The sequence below is a fragment of the Pararge aegeria genome, chromosome 24 (assembly GCF_905163445.1).
Source record: "Pararge aegeria chromosome 24, ilParAegt1.1, whole genome shotgun sequence".
Lineage (NCBI taxonomy): Eukaryota > Metazoa > Arthropoda > Insecta > Lepidoptera > Nymphalidae > Pararge > Pararge aegeria.
This window is the reverse complement of record NC_053203.1, coordinates 10,334,090-10,355,826: the sequence shown is the minus strand read 5'-3', so window position 1 is coordinate 10,355,826 and position 21,737 is coordinate 10,334,090. Positions and strand designations below refer to the sequence as shown.

Below are 21,737 nucleotides of genomic sequence, written 5' to 3'. Positions count from 1 at the left end.
TTTATAAACAAGAAAAATCGATTGATAACAAATAATATTACGCTATATAAATGACTAGCTGTTGCCCGCGACTTCGTCTGCGTTTGATTTTGTTTTTAAAGTATTCACTATCGCTAAGCCTTAAATGAGTATAGTAGTATATATATATATAACATGTGACTGTCAATTAATTATAGACAAATAATTTGCAATAAAATAAAATTGTGACTATAATTAAAGATCTAAGCTATCCTATCTCTTAAGTTGGACCAGACTGCTCACGGTGTGCCAATTTAATTTAAAATCGAATAAGTAGTTTAGGAGTCCATCGCGGACAAACATCGTGACAGGAGATTTTTATATATTACGATATACGGATGAAAGCTATTTTATTTAAAAATCACTTGCATCAACGGCGAAGGAAAACTTCATGACTGAGAGTTCTCCATAATGTTCTCATCGGCGTGTGAAGTCTATAAATCAATCTTGGCCAGCGTGGTAGACTACGACCTAAACCCTTCTTATTCTGAGAGAAGACCCGTGCCTTGTATTGGCCGGTAATTTTAGACAGTTAAATATAGACAATACATGCTTGGTAGTACAAACTGTCAAATAAAAAAAGAATGATTAAAATCGGTGCAAATTTAACAGAGATATGAAGTAAAATTGATAAAAAATTTCATCCCATATCCCGGAGGAAACTTATTGTTTATCGGGATAAAAAGTATCCTATATGTTGACCCGGGATATCAGCTACCACTGTACCAAATTTTATTTAAATCCGTTCAGTAGTTTTCACGTGATGCCCGGACAGACAGACAGACAAGAATTAAATAAAAATCTGTTTTTGACTCGGTATCGGTTATAAAGCTTCCCCCGTTCAAAATTTTAAAAATATTTTAAATGTATAGAAATCTTCCAGTTACAGTTCTATTATAAGTATTGATTATGTTTTGAACAATTTTACTGATTTTCAGCTTGTTGGGACTTTATGCACCTTCACTCTCATTTTTTGGTCTAAATTGACTGGATTGATTACTGAATAAATTTTATACCCACTTCCTACTACTTTACTTATACTTTAAATATATATATATATATATATTTAAATATGTATCCTACTTATATTTTAAATGTGAAAGTATGGATGTTTGTTGCAAAAACGGCTGAACGGATTATGCTGAAATTTTGCATGCATATAGCCTTATACATATATATATGGTAAAGAACATAGGCTACCTTTAATCTCGGGAAATAGGAAAGTTCTCGCAGGAATAAAAACCATTATTCCACGCGAACGAAGTCGCGGGTAACAGCTAGTACTATTATAAATGCGAAAGTGTGGATGTTGGTTACTCAATCGCGCAAAAACGGCTAAACGAATTTGGATGAAATTTGGCATATACGTAGCCTTTGACATTGAAAAGAATATAGGCTACCTTTTATACCGATTCCTTAAGAAGGAATATTGAAAATTGTTTACGAGCTAAGCCGCGGGCAGACAGCTTTGTAATTTGATATGCATGTCACCTATGGAAAAGGACATGTACTTTCTATACCGATCTCACAAATAGTTCCGGTGGTAAGATTAAAAATTGCTAACGAGCTTCAGACCCAATTCTGAAGTCCGTGCGGACGAAGTCGCGGGCAGAAGCTAGTTATAGCGTAAGCTACGCTTACTTTGGGGCTAGATGGCGATGTGTGTATTGTCGTAGTATATTTATTAGTTAACGTATATGTGCACAATACTTTAGGTTATTATTTGCAAGTTTTATCGCATGCGATTGTCCCTATTGTGTAAATAAGTGATAATTCAATATTTGTAGATATAAAACTAGACATAGAATAGATAACTCGTGACGTTTGTGTTAACTAGGATTAGCCGATCGGCTTTGTACGTTTACCTATGCTATTTATTTACAGGGTGATAATTCAGAATGGGTTATATTTCAGAAACTCTAATTGAAGTTTTCGAAGTAAAACTTCTTTAGGCGCGACTAGGGAGTAACTCAGATTTTTTTCTGACGGAAGTAACGCTTACGTCTGGCGTCTGTGTAGTTTTCGCAATTTAAAAATAAAAATAATTTGGATTGTCATATCATATTATACTCCACAGGCGTATAACTGGCAAATATCATAATCAATTAGGATTATTTATTTCCAATATTTTCAAACGGATCAATTGTGAATAGCAGAGTGAATAAAAATTTAACAGTTTAAAAAAAAAAAAAAAATTGCAAAGTTTTTTGAAACTCTAAATATACTTGTTTATTTATTACTTGTGTGATTAATACATTATTAATAAATTTTCTGACGATTGCGACATTCTATAATATTCAATGGCAAGGTTATATTGACAAGTGCCGATCTAACCTTCAATTTTCTCCTCTCAATTATTCTATATAAAAAAGGAAAATATTTATAGAACGTGAAAGTGATATTTTTGAATTTCAAATAGAATATAAAATGAAATGGGTCCATGAGTCCAAGGCATATTTTACTCTTTCATCAATAAATAATACGGCCGAGTGGCGCAGTTGGCAGCGACCCTGCTTTCTGAGTCCAAGGTCGTGGGTTCGATTCCCACAACTGGAAAATGTTTGTGTGATGAACATGAATGTTTTTCAGTGCCTGGGTGTTTATCTGTATATTGTAAGTATTTATGTGTATTATATTCATAAAAAAATATTCATCAGCTATCTTAGTACCCATAACACAAGCTACGCTTACTTTGGGGCTAGATGGCGATGTGTGTATTGTCGTAGTATATTTATTTATTTATTTATTTTATTTAATAATAAAAGTTTTACTTAAATCGCACGTAAAGGTTACATGCATACACTTTTTTAATAGATTTTTTAACAGTAGAGCTTTTTATGACAGAGCTCGTCCGCCCAAGTAACAACGAGAGGAAGTAAGCAACGTATGCAGACGTGAGAGTTCTTCAAAATGTTCTCAAATGCGTGTGGAGTCCACCATTCCGCACTGGGCTAGCGTGTTGGGCTACGGTTTTAACCCCTTCTCATTGTGGGAGGAGACAAGTGCCCTGTAGTGAAACGGTAATTGGTTGATATGATGAGTAACTATCTACAATATATCCCAAGCAGTGCACTCCCTTTAAACATTTGTTCAGATATCTTAGACCGGGCTCGTCCGGGGAAGTACTATACTATACTTATTTTTTTAAAATTTCACTACAAGTTAGCCCTTGACTGCAATCTCACCTGGTGGTAAGTGATGATGCAGACAAAGCGGGCTAACCTGTTAGGGAGTATGGTAGTCATACCCCTAATGGGTTTCTACGCGACATCGCACCGGAACACTACATCGCTTAGCGGCACGTCTTTGTCGGTAGGGTGGTAACTAGCCACGGCCAAAGCCTCAAGACCAGACCAGTTTAAATTCAGAAATTGTAAATTCCCAAAGTGCACCTGCCATTGAATCCGGGACCTCCGATTTAAATTCACAGCACTCACCGTTGCGCCAGGGAGGTCAAGCTCAAAATTCATGTATTTCAAGTAGGCCTACTTCATAAGAACTTTTGAAACGTCAATCATGTCTGTGTGTAGTGAATCTACCACCGGTTAAAAAAGTAGATTCTGTCAAGAACTTTTTAAAATAATAAAAAAAACTCAGCAGTTTTTGTGTTGCTCGTCGTCTTAGTGGTAAATGCTGATGCAACCTAAGATGAAAGCGGGCCTGTTAGGGGTATGGCATTTATATTAAAACTATACCCCCAATACGGTTTTTCGCGAAATTGTACCACTTGTTGTTCCTCTACCAAATTGCTACTGTCGGGGATCGAACCTGGGAACTCCGAAGTTACCAAGATAAAAGCTCTTGTACAATTATTAACCAAAATTTATTTATCTTACTTTGTAGTAGATTCGAAGTCAGTTTTTTAATACTTGATGATTTTGTTGTGAAAACAAAAAATGTTATATTGATAAGAGTATCTTTTAACTGTTATCACTGCTCAGGCATTGGCAGAAGTGGTCAAGGGAACTTAGGGTTCAAAGATTTTGACCTTGATTTTTTGCTAACATCGTATGTTTATTTTGATTAATTTTCGAGCAGTGTGATGCCCATTTATTCATTTTTGCTAGAACATTTTATTTTGAATTAATCGAGAATAATAAATAATAATAAATATACTACGACAATACACACATCGTCATCTAGCCCCAAAGTAAGCGTAGCTTGTGTTATGGGTACTAAGTTAGCTGATATATAAGTATTTTGAATATAATACACATAAATACTTATAATATACAGTAAACACCTAGACACTGAAAAACAATTATGTGCATCACAAAAACATTTTCCAGTTGTGGGAATAGAACCTACAACCTTGGATTCATAAAGCAGGTTCGCCCAATATGCCAATCGACTGTCCGAATGAATGAATGAATGAATGAATGAATGAATAAAATGATAAATGAATGAATATAATAAATAATAAATAAATATACTACGACAATACACACATCGCCATCTAGTCCCAAAGTAAGCGTAGCTTGTGTTATGGGTACTAAGATAACTGATGAATAATTTTTATGAATAATATACGTAAATACTTATAATATATAGATAAACACCCAGACACTGAAAAACATTCATATGTTCATCGCACAAATATTATCCAGTTGTGGGAATCGAACCCACGGCCTTGGACTCAGAAAGCAGGGTCGCTGTCCACTGCGCCAATTGGCCGCCAATATACTTTCATTATACACCACAAAAGGTACATAAAGCAGAAAAGCATTAACAAAATACCGTATGCAGTTTTGCTGCCTTATCGCTACATAGCGATCTCTTCCAGGCAACCAATAGCGTTTAAAAACGAATACAGAAAAAGGTATTATTTAATTTATTTCACTTACAAGGTAGGTCGTGATTTAGGATATTGTACCGGAACGCTAAATCGTATGGCGGTAGGTACCTCTTTGTCTTGTGTAGGCCGACAACAGAAAATTCAGAATTATAAACTCTCAAATTGCCCTTCCGGGATTCGAACCCGGGACCTAGAAAATAAAACCACAGCGCTCACCGCTGCGCTAGGGAGGTCGTCAATAGGGTACACAGAATATTACTGCCTAAAAAAATCCTTCATTATCTCTTGTCAGGTTACCAGGTGAGATTGCTTGAGATACCTCGAGCTACTCGTTTATATTTCAGTTTCCTTATAATTGTTGAAGTTAAGAAATAATACTACAAATAATTATTATTTTTATTTACAGAGTCCAATGGTGCAACTACCAATACTGGTAAGTTAAAGAAAGTTAATTTATGAATGAGCGAATGAATGAATATACTTTTATTGAAAAAAACAGGAAAAAATTAAAACGACCAGTTTAATCGGCTCCAACGATTTTCATGAAATTTAGTACAAAGGGGGTTTCGGGGGCGATAAATCGATCTAACTGATATAATTCATTTTTATTGGAATCTCGGGCAAAAAATATCCTTTTTGTGAGATTCTGATGCGTGCGATGCGTGAACGGTAAACGTTACGCCAAACGACGGAAGTATGTAGTAAGTATATCGGAATTTTCGGAATTTTTGTTTCTTTCCCTCATGTAAATAATTTATCGAACAGGCTTAGTTCTGCTGCCTATGCGGTAAAGAAGATACGCCATATGACCGACGTAGAAACTGCTAGACTGGTATATTTTAGTTACTTTCACAGCATTATGTCATATGGAATTTTACTTTGGGGTAATGCTGCTGATATTAGCACTATTTTCGTGCTGCAGAAGAGGGCTGTTCGTTCTATCTACAAAATGGGTCCGAGAGAGTCATTGAGAGATAAATTTAAAGATTTTAAAATAATGACAGTCAGTACATATTTGAAAATTTAATGTACGTCCATAAAAACATTTCTAAATTTAAGAAAAAATGTGACTGCAATAATTTAAACATTAGAAGTAAGAATAAACTTACAGTGCAATATACTAGGTTACATAAAATTCATAATTCGTTTAAAGGAAATTGCATACAATTCTACAATAAACTACCAATTGACATCTTGGAGATGTCTCTTAAAAAGTTCAAAGTTTGTATTAAACGTAAGCTTATAGAAAAGTCCTATTATAGTATAAAGGACTACGTAAACGATAAAAAAGCTTGGGTGTAAATTATTACTCTAACCAGGTTGCTCTTCTAATAATTTAAAATGACATTGTGAGATGGCGATAACAAAAAAAAAAAAAAAACACCCGGCTAAGTTTGTTGTGGGCTTCTTCTTAGACCGGGACGCGTTTGGAACCCTCGTAGCTTTAGTTTTAAGTTTACGAATGTGGTTATCGCCATCATCTCACTACCGTGTAATTCTTATGTACGCATCAAAAGTGCCACCTGTGGGCCTACTTGAATAAAGATATTTTTGACTTTGACTTTGACTTTGACTTTGACTTTTAAAGTTCTACAAAACAGTCCGCGTCAACATACGAATATTTTTTTGAGTCGGCTCATTCGCGGACGATGTTGCGCGAGTCCGCTAGTATCAATAATAAATGAGGAACAATATTCTTAAACCCCAACTAAACTTCCCGGGACGAGCTGTCACAAAAGGTTCTACTGCTACCGAAATTAATGAGGATGTACTCATTTTCAGTAGTGACATAAGGCAAATTAACAATGCACGCTTCTTGGCAATCTGTGATTATAGGAGTATTATCTTTGACATAGGAACTTATCTTAAATTAAGCCCTGGTATTGCCCCGGCTTCACGGGTGTAATGTAGATAATTCAAAAATTCAAAATTCATTTATTTCAAGTAGGTATAATATAAGCACTTTTGAAACGTCAAGTCTGTCTGTGTGTAGTGACTCTACCACCGGTTCGGAAGGCAGATTCTACCGAGAAGAAGCCGGCAAGAAACTCAGCAGTTGCTCTTTTCCAACATTAACAATTTACATTTTACATTTCAAAATTCATTTTTCTATCTTGTGAGAGATGAAAGCGGAGCCGGATGCTTCCAAGCAACATAAAGAAATTCATCAATTGTATAATAACCTCGCTGTAATAAATGTGTTTTAACACATTCTTTAAACTTATGCATTGGTAAGTCCAAAATTACCTTAGGAATCATATTATAAAAGCGTATACTCAGTCCCACAAATGACTTCTGCACCTACTATTATTCCTATACTAATTGTGATTAATAACACAATTCCGTAGTACATTAATTAATTAATCTATTTCGTAAGATTTAGCCTGCGCTTGCACTATAAGCGCACTAAAATATGTTTCTTACGGTTTTTAATTAAAAATCGTTGAATTTCTTTGATTTAAAAAAAATAATATATCGATGTTTACGACGTAAAAAACGCTATATTAAATCACCCTGTCTATTGCTGACAACTGTATTAAAATTCTATTAGGAGTTCAAAACATCAAGCATACCTACAAACAGCGGTTATTTTACACTGTATAAAGATATACTAACGCATATAATATATATAAAAGAAAGTTGTGCTAGTTACACCATTTATAACACAAGAACGGCTGGACCAATTTTAATGCTATTTGATTTTTTGGATTCCTCTTAGACCGGAATAGGATAATAAGTATTAAAATAAAACATTCTTAATAAAAAAATATCCGCGTTACGAAGTTCGCCGGGACTGCTAGTATCTACATAAATTAATATAATAATACGTTATTTGGTTATTAAATAATAAACTGCCTCGTATGAAACAGTTGTTGAGTACTTTGGGTTTTTTTTAATCCCGTAGGACCTCCGCCTTTTTTGAAGTCGATGATAGACATAGAAGACTGATATAATTCCTCATTGTATTAAAATGGAAATGAAGATACCCTCTCGGTATATTTACGTAACATCTTAACATTTGAACAATAGGGTCGCTGCCATAGAATACAAAAAAAAATAGAGGGACTCTTTTCACCATTATGAGCCCATTTAGATATTTAGGGCAGCGGTCAAATTCAAATTTCAAATGAAAAAAATCTTTATATATTCAGGCCTACCACATGACTTCATTTTATACACATAAGTGTACATTATTCCGAAGTGATATTTAAACGTTGGCTAAGAAAACTATTAAGAACTGTGGCTTCATAGCCGTGGATTTTTGAAGTAAATCATCTTTAGGCGCGACTAGGGAGTAACCCGGTCACCATAAGGTCATAATTCGACAGTATCTATATGTTTGTTTGAATTGCGAAGTAAACTCTTATATGCTACACCAAACCCATATAAAAATCCTTTGTTTTATTTAAGTAGGCCTAGTTTTTAGACACTTCTAAAACATTAAGTGGATATATTTAACTACTCTACCAACGGTTTGTAGGCAGCTATGAAAGGTACAAAGGCCAAATTTAGGGCATGCATATAGGGTATGCACAGGGTATGCAGATGATATAAAATGAAGAAAATCTCCAGTAAGAGCTATAAAAAACTTAAGGATAGGCATTCTAAGAGTTATAAAAAGCCTACCCTTAAATATTTATAATTCGAACTGGGGATTTTCTTTATTTTATATCGTCTGCATACCCTGTGCATATCCTCTATGCACGCCACTGCACATTATGTATAGCTTTTGGTGAAAAAGCTGTTCTCCGCGACTACAGGCAGGAGACAAAAATTATATACCCTGATAGGGGATAATAATTAACTTGTCCACCTGCTAAAGCACGGGAACAGGGAATAGGAGAAGTTTACTCCGTTTATTTATGACACATATATTATTTGCACTTGTGCGCCAGTGCTCGGAGAGTTGATAAAGATGTGGCAGTAGATCAATTTTTATCCTTTCCCCGGGAAAAAAAGTTGTCTTCTGCCCATGCTAGCCGTGCTGGTATTGCTACGAGTATGTTTCCCCGGGATAAAAAGTTATCTTTGTCAGTTTCAATTCCTAACTATAGCTGGAAAATTAGCAGTCGCTTTCTGCGACAAACAATCAATATAAGTACCTACTTAAGCATCTAGTATTTGTAATTATGTTGATGTGGGTGCATTCAGTACTGGTGTTTGGGCAGTGTTAGCCCACTGGGCATACAACGAGCGCCCTCTGTAGTATTCTTTACTCTGGGGTAACCGCAGACCCCTGTTTGTGAAACGGATCATTTCTCTGTTTTGGTCTCAAGTTCTGGTGTATAGGCTTTGAGATATTTATTGTATGCACGCACTTACAGTAAAGGAGCTTACTACCATCGTTTAGAGCAGTATTATTGTAACATGACACTCTATATGACATCTGAAGTATCAAGATTATAGTTCAGAAACAAAACGTCAACAATATTAAATTGCTTTTAGCTAGGTAAAAAAGTAATAGGCATAAATGCTAGAAGCATGTTTCTCGACTTTCTCACACTTTAACTCTTCCTTCATCCACCGGTTGTTGGTAGAGTCATTACAAACAGTCTGACTGGACGTTTCAAAAGTGCTTATAAAATAGGCATACTCGAAATTAATGAATTTAATTTAAAAAATTAAAATTTCAAAAGATATACTCCTTAGTCCTTATCTAACAACAAGCAAAATTAACTTAATATTATGAAAAATTAATATTTATGATATTGTTTGTACATATTTTATCTTTCTTTACTTATCAAGCGGCCCCGGAGCACCAGCCCGGGTCACCAGGTTCTTTGACCGTAGGGTGGTAACTAGCCGACACCAAAGCCGAAGGTTTAGGAGGAGTTAGAGCACAAAAAGACAGACAGAGAGTAGAGAAGAGAATTGTGAGACAATGATTCAAAATAATGCGTAATATCTATAAAGTGTGAAGCAGCGATAGCCCAGTGGGTAGGACTTCAACTTCACTTTCGGGGGTTCGAATCCCAGCACGCACCTCTGACTTTTCCAAGTTTATTTATTTTTATTTGTACACCACTCAGAAAAACGAGACAAAAAAAATAACAAACACATGAAAAATTAAGCAGGATACAAAAGGCGGCCTTATCGCTAAGTAGCGATCTCTGCCAGCCAACCTTAGGATTAGGAAAACTAAAAAGAAAACGAATAAGTGGGGTACACTGTTTAGTACATACATACCAATATCTACATACTAATACATAAACCAGACTACACAACAAGATAATAGACTATTGATAAGTTAATTAAAATATGACTCGCTTCAACGGTGAAGGAAAACATTGTGAGGAACCTTTTTTTTTTTTTAAATAGTGATTTTACGTACGCTTGGAGGAAATATCAAATTTAACAAATTTAAAATGCATATAAAAATTTTCGGAACCGACAGAATTTGTACCTGTGACTCTCTGGCAATCGCCGCCAAAAATTGTGAGGAAACCTGCATGCCTGAGAGTTCTCCATAATGTTCTCAAAGGTACTTAGGTGTGGAGTCGGCCGACTACGGCCTTAACCCCTTCTCATTGTGGTATAAGGCCCGTTCCGTTGGCCCGTCCAGTTGGCCGGTAATGGGTTTATAAGATGACCTATAGGAATTTACAAAAACGACAGAACTAAGAACATTAGAAGTAAGTAAATAGTAATAAAATTTTGTTTTCTAGTCGTAAAAAACTGCTGCGTGGCGGCCATTTTGACAGAGCGTTCGGCTTTAGTGGCAATAAACGTTCTTTTTTATTGACACACTAAAGATTGGATGATGCAAAGTTTTCCGTTAATCCTTTATTCCTTTGACAGTTTATATTAGTTACCTCATAGTCATTAGTCAGGCTTTTTGAGCTTTTTAAGTTATTGCACCCGTTACAGTTTTAACCACCCGACCTTTTCACGCGGCTGAACGTGCTACGTGAAAGGCTGTTATATATATATACTAGCTGGTGCCCGCTTGATTATGTTGTTTAATGTGGCATTCAATTTGGTTGTAGTTCTAAAAAAAATTAAAGTATTCAGCATCGCTAAGCCTTAAATGAGGGGTTTGCTATTGTCCGCTGATGAGTTCTGTCCATATCTCCAACCACATTCATTAGATCTACACAAAATTTGGGCAAAATTAAACACATATTATAACCTCTTTAGTACAAAAATAATTATTTAAATCGGTTATAATTTGTCGGAGTTATGGTGTAAAATCGTCAAACACTTCACACCCTTCTCCCAATGGAACCAGTAAACCAGTGGAAAAAGTATCCTATATTACTTCTAACACTTCCAAGAATATGTGAACAAAGTTTCATGAGGATCGGTTAAGGAATTTTTTTGTGAAAGCGTAACAAACAAACTTACATTGACATTTATAATATTAGTAGGGATAGGGATAGGGATAGGGAAGGGATAGGGATAGGTATAATTATTTATGTATTACAAAGATAAATATACATATATATTTTTTAAAACCCCCGACTTTTTATATTATACACTATAGGTACAAAATATGCACACACACACACACCCACACAAATGTACACACACACACATACACTTAAATACACACACTCATACACAAACACCATACAGACTCGTCCAGCTTCCATCGGGGATTAAAAAAAAGTGATAATTAATGTTGAAACCCGCCATCACACATTGTGCTGTTGGTGAGCAGTTTGGTGGGTTAAAACTCTAAATCCCTCGCAGACCCGTGGCCAGCCATAAAACTTAAGCGAAGCAATTAACATTGTAAGATCGAAAACCAAGTTTCCTAAAATATACGTTGCTGAATTCCCTTAATGTATAGGAAGCAGACGGTTGCTAGTACATTATGCAGAGCCGTAAACCAGACAGACCTAGATATAGTCTAGATGTAGCCATAGATATGTCTACAAATTGCTGCGTCTCCGCTTTTATTGCTCTTGAAGCGATTGCTATTCCGACATTAACGAGTGTAGTCTAAGAGTATGTGTTTTAAATTAACGTAAGTTGTTTTTAATCATCCCCCGACGCATAACGTGTTGAAAGTTTGACGTGTCTCTATGTACAAGTATATGCGTCTGTCTGTGGCATCTTGTTTCCCGAACGGATGAACAGATTTTGATATTTTTTTTTGTTTGAAAGGTGAATAAGTGGCAAGTGTTCTTAGCTATGTTTGATGATAATAGGTCAAAGATGGCCGCTGCCACAAAATGGCGGACTGCGTATTTTTTCACAACTCCCTCAATATGGGTATCAAATTAGAGGGCTTGACTAGTAAAATTCTATACACTATGTCAAATTTTAAATCCAAGATGCCCGCCATTACAAAATGGTGAATTGCATTTATTTTTTTCACAACTCCCTCAATACACTCAATATGGGTATCAAATGAAAGGGCTAGACTATTAGAATAATGAACACCATATTGAAAACCGTAAGTTTTTAAATTTTAAATTTTCCAACTCCACACGAATCAGATCCTCCGAACCGGAGCATCCTCAGGAGATGTTGACTTTACAAAGAATAATGGTTAAGTCAATTAGTCATTGTAAAGGCAACATCTCCTGAGGATGCTCCGGTTTCGGAGCGAAACGTGCATAGAGGGTATATTGCTGAAGATCTGTTTGGTGTGGAGTATACGGATTGAAGAAGTTATAAATTACACCATACATTCTCCTGCTGTTCGCGGAGTATAGCAAATTAAGCTTAATTTTCATAATAAGAAATGGGTTAGGCCGTTGTCCACCACACTGGCACAGTTCTTCGACAATGCGCCCTCTGTATGTTGAGGGTACATTGCCGAAGATCTGTAGTATAAAGATTAAAGAAATTTTAAATTACACCATACAGATTCTCCTACTTTTCGCGGTGTATAGCAAATTACGCTTAATTTTCATAATATACTAGCGTACCCAGCCCGCTTCGCCGGGATAGATTTTGCTTTATTTTATTTAAACATTAAACTTACCCATTAAATTTTTAATTTAAGTCTCATAATATATTAAATCATTTATTTCTCTCCGTATTCATTCTCTTCTATTCTCTTCTCGAGCGGGTGAAGATCATTATCAACACCCAATAATAGAATGTCATCATAGTACATAAAAGCTGTATTTGACAGTTTGACAGTTCAAAAATAGCAGTGCTCCGATCGACACCAAACTTTACAGGATTACTTGCCAGATAAATCCGGAGATTCCCTTTCCCGCATATATTATATATATATATATAGATGTTCTAATCGACTTGGAATTTAATATACCACGCAATCCCAATGTTTTAGCAATAATATGGTAACTTCATCTTCGGTTTCTTACCTCTTTTAAGTGCGTAGGTTCCGTGTTCGATATCTGGCCAGGGGAAAATATAACTTCCGATTTTCTCTGTTTTGGTCTGAGGACTTCAGCGGTTACTGAGAAAGACACTGCTTAGCGATTTAGCGTTACGGTACGATGTTCTAAAACGGATTAGAGGAATGGGTTAAATACTACTGCCATACCCATGACAGATCTTAGACTGCATCATCACTTACCTACAGGTATAGGCAGTGGCGTGCACTTCATACATGCACAAAAGCACTGCATACCCAAATTATTTTATATAACTAGTATTGAAGGGGAAATTTTTCCATTTTATGCCATCCACCTGCTTTATGCATACCCTTGTCGCAAATCCTGTTTACGCTATTGGGTATAGGAGATTGCAGTCAAGGGTTATCTTGTAGTGGAATAAAAAAAGAATCACTCGGTGCATTACCAAAATGCATGTCCAAAAACAGAGCAGAAGCCTCGAGAACGTCTCAATTCACTTCACATCCGCGGAATGTTGCTAGCTCACAAACTTTCCCCATCTTCCTCATTTTATGGTAAACGTTAAGAGCATTAGAGGTTAAATAATAACTGACAACTGCTAAATGTATGAAATGACTAACCGCCTATCCCTCTTCGAGAAACACTACTAAAGTGGAGTGGTTTTTGATGCTTCAATATTACTCGTGAACAGGGTTTCTGTATATTCTAAATTCTGTGATAAATAGTTAAGAAAAAAAACTCCAGAAACCTATTTAAAAATGACAATAATAATATCTAAAGTAGAGTTCGACAAAACTTAGAGCCGCCAGTCTTACACGATTATGACGATATCAATATATATCCATTGCCATTACCAAAGGCTATAAATACATCATTCACGCCAGTCACAAATAAAATTGGGTATAAAATCTAAATATAAAAGCTAAAGCCATCTCTCGGTGCTGAACCGCGGGTAGGCGGTCGCTGTAAAGCGGCCTGGGCGTCACTCAACAGGGCGTGGCTACGCCTACACGCTCATAAGTACACTCTCCTAGAGCTCCTAGTACACAGCATAGTAGATATAGTAACATAGTACCCAGCATAGTTCGGTGTTAATACTTTTTTTTGTTTAATCTGAATTCCATTAAGCTTTTTTGTGTACTTAAACTCTTCTCGATTTATTAATGTCCCAACGACTTGGATTGGAGCTATGTTGGAGATCTATTTAGGTAAATGTGTATGGATAGACTCTAGGACTTCAGTCGGACCTTTAATTTCCCGCAATGAAATATAACCTGCTTTAACATTAAAGGAAACCATCGCGAGGAAACCTGCATGCCTTAGAGTTGTCCATAATGTTTTCAAAGGCTTTTAGCGGGCTGGTAATAGGTTTATATGATGATGAAAATAACTTCGTTTTCAACCAAATGCTCAAGAATTTTTCAATCCTGAAGAAAGACATAGAATACTTTTTAAGCCGAACACGTTCCAGGGGCGTTTAAAAAAGTAACCTTAGCCACTTAGGCATGCTTACATATCTAAACCAAAATTGATGCAGTTTGGCTTAAAGATAGTCTGCATCCTAGGATACTTTTTATCCGGGTGATAAAAATGATTCTGCGGGATTTTTAAAAATCCATGCAAAAGCTATTTTATTAAACCCCGACGCAAAAACGATATGTTAAAGTTTAACATGTCTGTTGCATTATATTATATTCCGAACGCATAAACAATTTATTTTTTTTCATTTGAAAGGTGAATTAGTCGAGGGAGTTCATAGCTAGGTTTTATGAAAATCGGTCCACGAAATGGCGAATTAGATTTTCTTTTACAACTCCCTCAAATGTAACAAATGAAAGAGCTTGAGAAGTAGAATACTGAACACAATGACAAATTTAAAATCCAAAATGGCCGTCATCACAAAATAACGAATTACATATTTTATTTCGCAATTCCCTCAATAAGGCTATCAAATATCGAGGGTATCTTAGATTTTTTTTATTTATATCAGAGCTTAGACCCAAAACCTGCAATAACAGAATAAAGCGATTCATCAGGCCCGGACGCGATGTCAGTAGACCAGAGCCCTAAATTCAAATAGTCTGGATGAGTGGTGGCGACGCAATCGATAGCCTCTAAATCATCGCCCAATAAAAATGTCAATGGCCTACTGGGAGCCGGGTGGTTGTCACACCGAACGGCTGCACTGATTTATAAACAAACTTTTCTGAACTGAACGTTCTTATTTGTATCGTTCGGAATGGCGGGTGTATGATATCCCAATCGATCGAAACTGTACAGGATTAATGTACGACAAATGTACGTTATACATTTAATAATTTACAGGTTATGGTGTAAAATCTTCAAAGACTTTCATCCCCTCTCCCAAAGGAACCGAGCTTAATGTTGGGATAAAAGTATTCTATATTACTTCTAACACTTTCAAGAATATGTGTACAAAGTTTCATGAGGAGCGGTCAAGTAGATTTTGCGTGAAAGCGTAACAAACAAACTTACATTGTCATTTATAATATTAGTAGGATAGGATAGGATAGGATAGGATAGAATAGAATAGAATAGAATAGGATAGGATAGGATACTTCTACTAACCCTAGTAGGGATAGGATTTCTTTTATAAATATAACCTAAAATAAACTATGTAAAACTAAATAAAATGTAAAACGTCTTCAAAACCACCGCAGCGAGGCACAGTTTCTAAGATGCTGGCAGCATTGCCCCTTTGGATGGCCAAACTTGTTCTTTGGCCAAGATAACTGACGAAAACTAACCCGCTCTAGGATCATCCTTTACCCTTTTTGTCTCGATAACCCTTTTTGATATTTCTTTAAAAATTGCTTGTGCCTCCGGACCCCACGGTCCCAGACTCTATACTCCAAAAGGCACAAAAGAGAAACTGCTCTCCAGGTTTTCATATTTACGCCTCTTGGTCTGCTCGGCACTGGTAGCAGCCGCACCCACCATTGACGAGGTGGCCTGGATGTGCGATGCAGCTAGGGTATCACAAGACACAAGTTGCATCCCACACAAGTGACTTTCCCAGCCTACAAGGAATGAGCGTCATACCATCAGGTCTCTTGCCATCGCTCCACGCCAAACCAATAGGTTCGTTATTGTACTAAACTGTCCATAAGTCTACATTTATGGTTTTTTTAAGAAAACATAACATTAAAGAGAGCTATTCTGATGTAAGGTTGGCGGATATACTCTTAATATATTACTTTTGCACGCCTCATAAGCGAAGCGTTGAGGTAGCTTGCAAGCGGTGTCAGTTTGCACACACCGCGTGATTCTTCAACTTAAAAATGTCACTTTTTTATTCTTTATTGCTTTTATAAGTGAATATAAATAGACAAATTTTGAGTAAAAACACAATTTTTAACACTCATGATATTTTTAAATCTCTTTTTATTATTTAAACTAATTAAAAAATTGGTTTAAAAAAGTTCTGTCTTGGACGCCCGTGTGTCTGTATGTGCGGATGCCGTATCTTGTGATAACGAGCGAAATACTTCACTTATCGAGTTGGTTTTTTTTTATAGGCTTCAGTATTATGAGGAATAGAAGCCTATTACTTTTCACGGAATAATTGGATGTAGTTTAATTATTATTTACAAATAATCTCAATTTTATTGTAATGAATGAGGTTATGAGGCGTGCACTTTTGGATTTTCCAACTACATATATATTTATAAATGAGACATATCCAAATAGATGTAAGTCAATTTTACTTAAGGGAGCATTATATTAATATTACTTTAATTTTGTACGCTCTCCGATATTGTTGAACGCATGTGAGCCACCATCCTGACGTAGGTACATATGGCGGGTTATTTCTAAACCCGATGACTTATTTTGATAAATTATACAATTAATTTGCACCTAATATCGAATATTTTAGAAGCTTTCATTTAAATGTTCACTAACTGTAGGCTTCTTTAGGTGCTCTAGTTGCACATGTTTTGTACTTGTGAAATTATAAAATACTAGCTGACCCGTGCAACTTCGTTGCACCAAATCGGTTATTACCGGAAAACACAAATAAAAAGGCATTTTCTAAAAATGAATCCTAGCTAGATCGATTAATCGCCCCCGAAACCCCCTGTTTACTAAATTTCATGAAAATCGTTGGAGCCGATTCCGAGATTCCAATTATATATATATATATATATATATATATATATACAAGAATTTCTCGTTTAAAGATATAAGATAAAAGTAAATTTCCAAACCGCAAACCCAACTGTGTCCATCAACCTGAACCGTCACCTACGTTTAAGCCTCATCCGCTCTTCAGACTGGACCACAAAAGTACTGCTTGGCGGCAAAAATAAGCATGGCGATAGTACTTCGAGCTCCGTCACCAAAACTTCTACTACTACTAAAATAAATATGAATAGTAAATATGAATAACGTCAATAATAATTAGATTTTTTTGACTTTCAAACTATCTCGATCGTGTATCTGCAATATTTGCTACGTGACATTAGCGAAGTTATTATCGGTGCGATGTGACCAACTGGCGTTTGACTAATGTGAAAGTCTTCAACCATGAATTTAAATAAAATCATATTTTTATAATCAACTGTCATGATCGTATCAACCAACGGACGTCCACTTCTGGACATAGCTATTGCCAAATATTGGATTGAAACCGGAATTCCATGATACTTCATCATCATCATGTCAACCAATCGACGTCCACTGCTGGACATAGGTCTTTTGTAGGGAGTTCAACAATACACGGTCCTGGGCCGCTTGCCAACAGCGGCTCCCAGCGACTCGCCCGATGTCATCTGTCCACCTCGTTGGGGGCCGACCTACGCTGCGCTGACCGGTGCGGGGTCGCCATTCCAGCACCTTAAGACCCCAACGTCCATCGGATCTCCGAGCTATGCGCCCTGCTCATTGCCACTTCAGCTTCGCGACTCGCTGAGCTATGTCGGTAACTCTAGTTCTTCTACGGATGTCCTCAATCCTGATTTGATCACGTAGAGATACTCCTAGCATAGTTCTCTCTATCGCCCGCTGAGTGACTCTGAGCCTTCTTATGAGGCCCATAGTTAGCGACCATGTTTCAGTTCCGTAAGTCATCACTGGCAACACGCACTGTTCGAAGACTTTAGTCTTCAGGCACTGGGGGATTTTGGACGAGAAGATGTCACGAAGTTTCTCGAACGCCACGATACTTATATTATGAATATTAAGCTTGTGGTGTGGAGAAGATTGAGAAATTATAAAATCTCAGTACAGATTCTCCTGCTTTTCGCTGAGTATTATAAGTAAATTATGATTAATTGGCATAATAGTTATTGCCAAATTCCAGGATCTTGTGCCATTTGTAAACCTTTTGACTCTTGAATTTTTTAAACACCAAATGGTTCCTTTACAAGTGTTGGGTCACGACTCCAGTATCCTGGGACCCTAAATTTCACCGGTGTTCAGCTTCAATACTCTGCCTTTGTAAAGGTTTCGGCCCTGGATTATTTTTGCTTCTGATTAGATTAAAATAAAGATACTCTGAGCATAGCTCTAGTTAAGTGATTTTGAGCACCTCATGAAGCCTACAGTCACTGAAAATTTTTCATAGGTTGGTTAAAAATTGGAACGAAGCGATTTAAATAAAAACTTCTTAAATATTCGATATTCGGTGCAAATGAGGACTGACGCATGCGTAATGGCCTCATATCGGATAATAATTGATATAAATCCGTTCAAACTCCCCGTAGACTAGTTTAGTTAATGCTTTCTATGATATCTTTCCCCACCTTGTACTTGTAACATACAGACTTTGTGGTTTATCTACTCAGCCATTTCTAAATTTAAACTCATTAGGATTATATTTATGGCCTAACTCTACAGTCTATGGTTTGGTATTTTTTTTTAATAGCATACGCAAAGGAGTTTCAGTTAACAGAATTCAAAATGGCAGCGTTTCCGTTACATCCAGAAGCTGCGTCGGTGTTGCGCCAAAAAATAAATATTTTGCATCGTCAATAACATTTCGCTCTCTCACCCTGGCGCATGCGTACAAGCGCGCGACCATTTCCCCTGTCAGATATATGCAAATTAATCTATAAAAAAGCAATTTAGGGACTCCACTACAGCATCTTTAGTTTGCGCGATAAATCTAGTTTGTTATAAGTATGGCACCATCGACTGTAACTCATCAACAACATTTTATGTTGAATCGCGTGGTCGTGTTTTCCAATAGCTTCATCTCTGTCTGCATCTACAGCGCATGCCCGGTTGTAATGTTTATATTATTTGTATTTGAGCTGTGTATCACGTAAACTATAACTACCACAGCCATAGCGCCAATACTGAGGGCCAGTGCCCGCCCCACCCCGCATCGGTAGTTAAATATTTCTTGCTTATTTCGCGCTAGCATTGTTGATGCCGCCGCGTCGACGGCTGTTGTGTATTGTTTAGAGGCACGGTCGTAAGCAAATATGCAATTTTTTTGCAACGCGGTTTAACGTGACGGTCTGTTATAGAGTATCGTGTATGGAACTTTGCAGTTTATATTTTGTATTGTATGCACTTTGGTGCAGTGTAAATAATTTGCATCGGACTGCATTCGGAACTTATGAGTGGTAGTTTTCGTCGCTGTTCAGTGTTTTGGGTTTTTTTTTCTGTGTTTGTTTTTTTTTATTAGTTTGTTTTGTGTCTTGATTAATCTGACCTCGGTGCTCAGTGCGATTTTTGCGTATTAGGTTTTTTTTTCCGTCTTAAAGTTTATCTTATCACGCCAATGCCATTTGATATACATTTTATTTGTGGACGTCATTAATTTCGTTATTTATTTTTAATTAATTTCAACTTCATCTTTATGTGCTGTGTGACAACGCTTCGTAAGTAAACACTTAGAAATGAAATATTTAAACGAACCTATTCTAAAATATTTTCTTGGTAATATTAAAGCAATACATTTATTTTTATTTAAAAGTTTCTCACAAAACAGTTTTAATATTGCAAACGTAAAAAATATTTCGCAGTGCGCGTAAAAAGTTTGAATTTCGGGCTCGGAACTTATAAGCACGTGGCTTGTCGCTTATGTGTGCCGCGCCAACCAATCAGGTCGTCGCTTATAAGCGGGCGGCCAATCGTGGGCGGCCGCTTTACAGCGGTGTTTTTGACAGCTGATAAGAGACGATATTTCCCGCGCGAGCTTCTACGTTTCGATTCATGAATTCTCGGCGACTCTGTTTCAGTCATAACTCTTTTGATCGGCTGTTAGTGACAATTTAGTTTCTTGTTTATACAAGTGGGAAATTGAATAGGTACCTACAATTAATGAATGAAGAACAAATATACTTTTTATTTTGGAATGGTTATAAATAGGTCACAAAAAACTTATCTATTTTAATTTTACGAGGGTTTCAAGTTATAAATATTTGAGTTTCGGTTCAAGCAATGCAATACTATTAACATTTTTTCTTATAGTTTAAACCTCAAAGTTACTATGATTGATCATAAATTATGTCCTACTTACTAAAAACAAGAAAATTTTAAAGGTTTTTTTTTATGTCAATGTTTAGTGTCAGTTATCATCACGTATATCCACCTCTGGTCATAGAGCTTAAGTAATGATTGTCTATTCTGGAATAGACAATCATTACTTAAGTCATCGTTTGTTGAGACTCGTTGGACCCATGCAGTGTTTTTCCGTACTAGGTTACCATTCCGGTCCCTTGGGTATAGGGATCTGGTCTGGAATTTTTTAAAACGCACATAACACATAACGCAATAGAAAAGTTAGAGGTGCGTTCGGCTGGGATTCAAACTAGGCCCCGAATACTATTAATACATCGTTATCTAATACTAATTCACTGATCTTACTGATTGCTGACCGGTAATAGCCCAGTGCCTTAAACTTCGGCTTCGCTGGAGACGTAATATTTGCGTTTTTAATTTAAGCAATGAAATATCTTTTTCATCCTGAGAGGAGACCACTGTAAGTAGTAAGGCCGGTTAGTGATTGTCTGTTCTCTGTTGAGGAGTGCAACATCCATAAGATCCACGTATTTTTACTAGATATCCTAATGATTAGCAACGATAGATTCTAGGTTAGGGCGCGCTTGCCTTAAACACCTATTTACCCTCGCCTTGTTCTACGTGGTAGGGAATACAGCTGGAAGAGCGTGCACTCTGGAGCGCGGGGATGGTAGATTAACTTGGAATCTTCTTCGGACCCCCAGCTTCACTCTCGGAGTTCCTCAGCAACCTGAGTGGCTTGGCACGCTTCTGGAATAAGAATTCTGGCAATGACGATTTTCCACGTACCTACTTAAACAAGGTAAGACGTGAACGTGCGAACATTAGCCGAGCCAGGCCTGAAGAGCATATCACTTTTAGCAGTTCTTATCAGAAAGTGGTTTCGTAGGAGTTGGATCATTATCATCATCACGACAACCAGTTGGCTTCCATTTTTGTTGGAAGGTCCATATGCCACGAGACTTTTTTTTCGATCGGTCCTACGAGCTTCAAACGTATAGGTTTGACTTCTAAGCATAAACAAAATTGAGAGTCAACCTTTTGTTAGGAAATCAAGGAAAAATCTGGGTCTCTTCTGGATCAATTCGTACCTATGTAGGTCAGAAGTTTTTGTATAAGTGCAAAAAAAAAAACATAATCGGTCAAGCCGT

General features: G+C 36.6%; 1 protein-coding gene across 2 annotated transcripts in view; it reads left to right on the top strand.

The window, feature by feature from the left end:
- The window catches only part of LOC120634486 (forkhead box protein P1), a 107,784-nt gene that overhangs the window by 44,308 nt on the left and 41,739 nt on the right, over positions 1-21,737 (top strand). Inside the window, exon 3 of one of the 2 annotated variants that reach the window (XM_039905123.1) lies at positions 5,220-5,246. In XM_039905123.1, the coding sequence (XP_039761057.1) occupies positions 5,220-5,246 (27 nt within the window). Of the gene's footprint in view, positions 1-5,219; positions 5,247-19,496; positions 19,729-21,737 lie in introns of those variants that run through there. The other variant, XM_039905124.1, reaches the window with a different exon arrangement.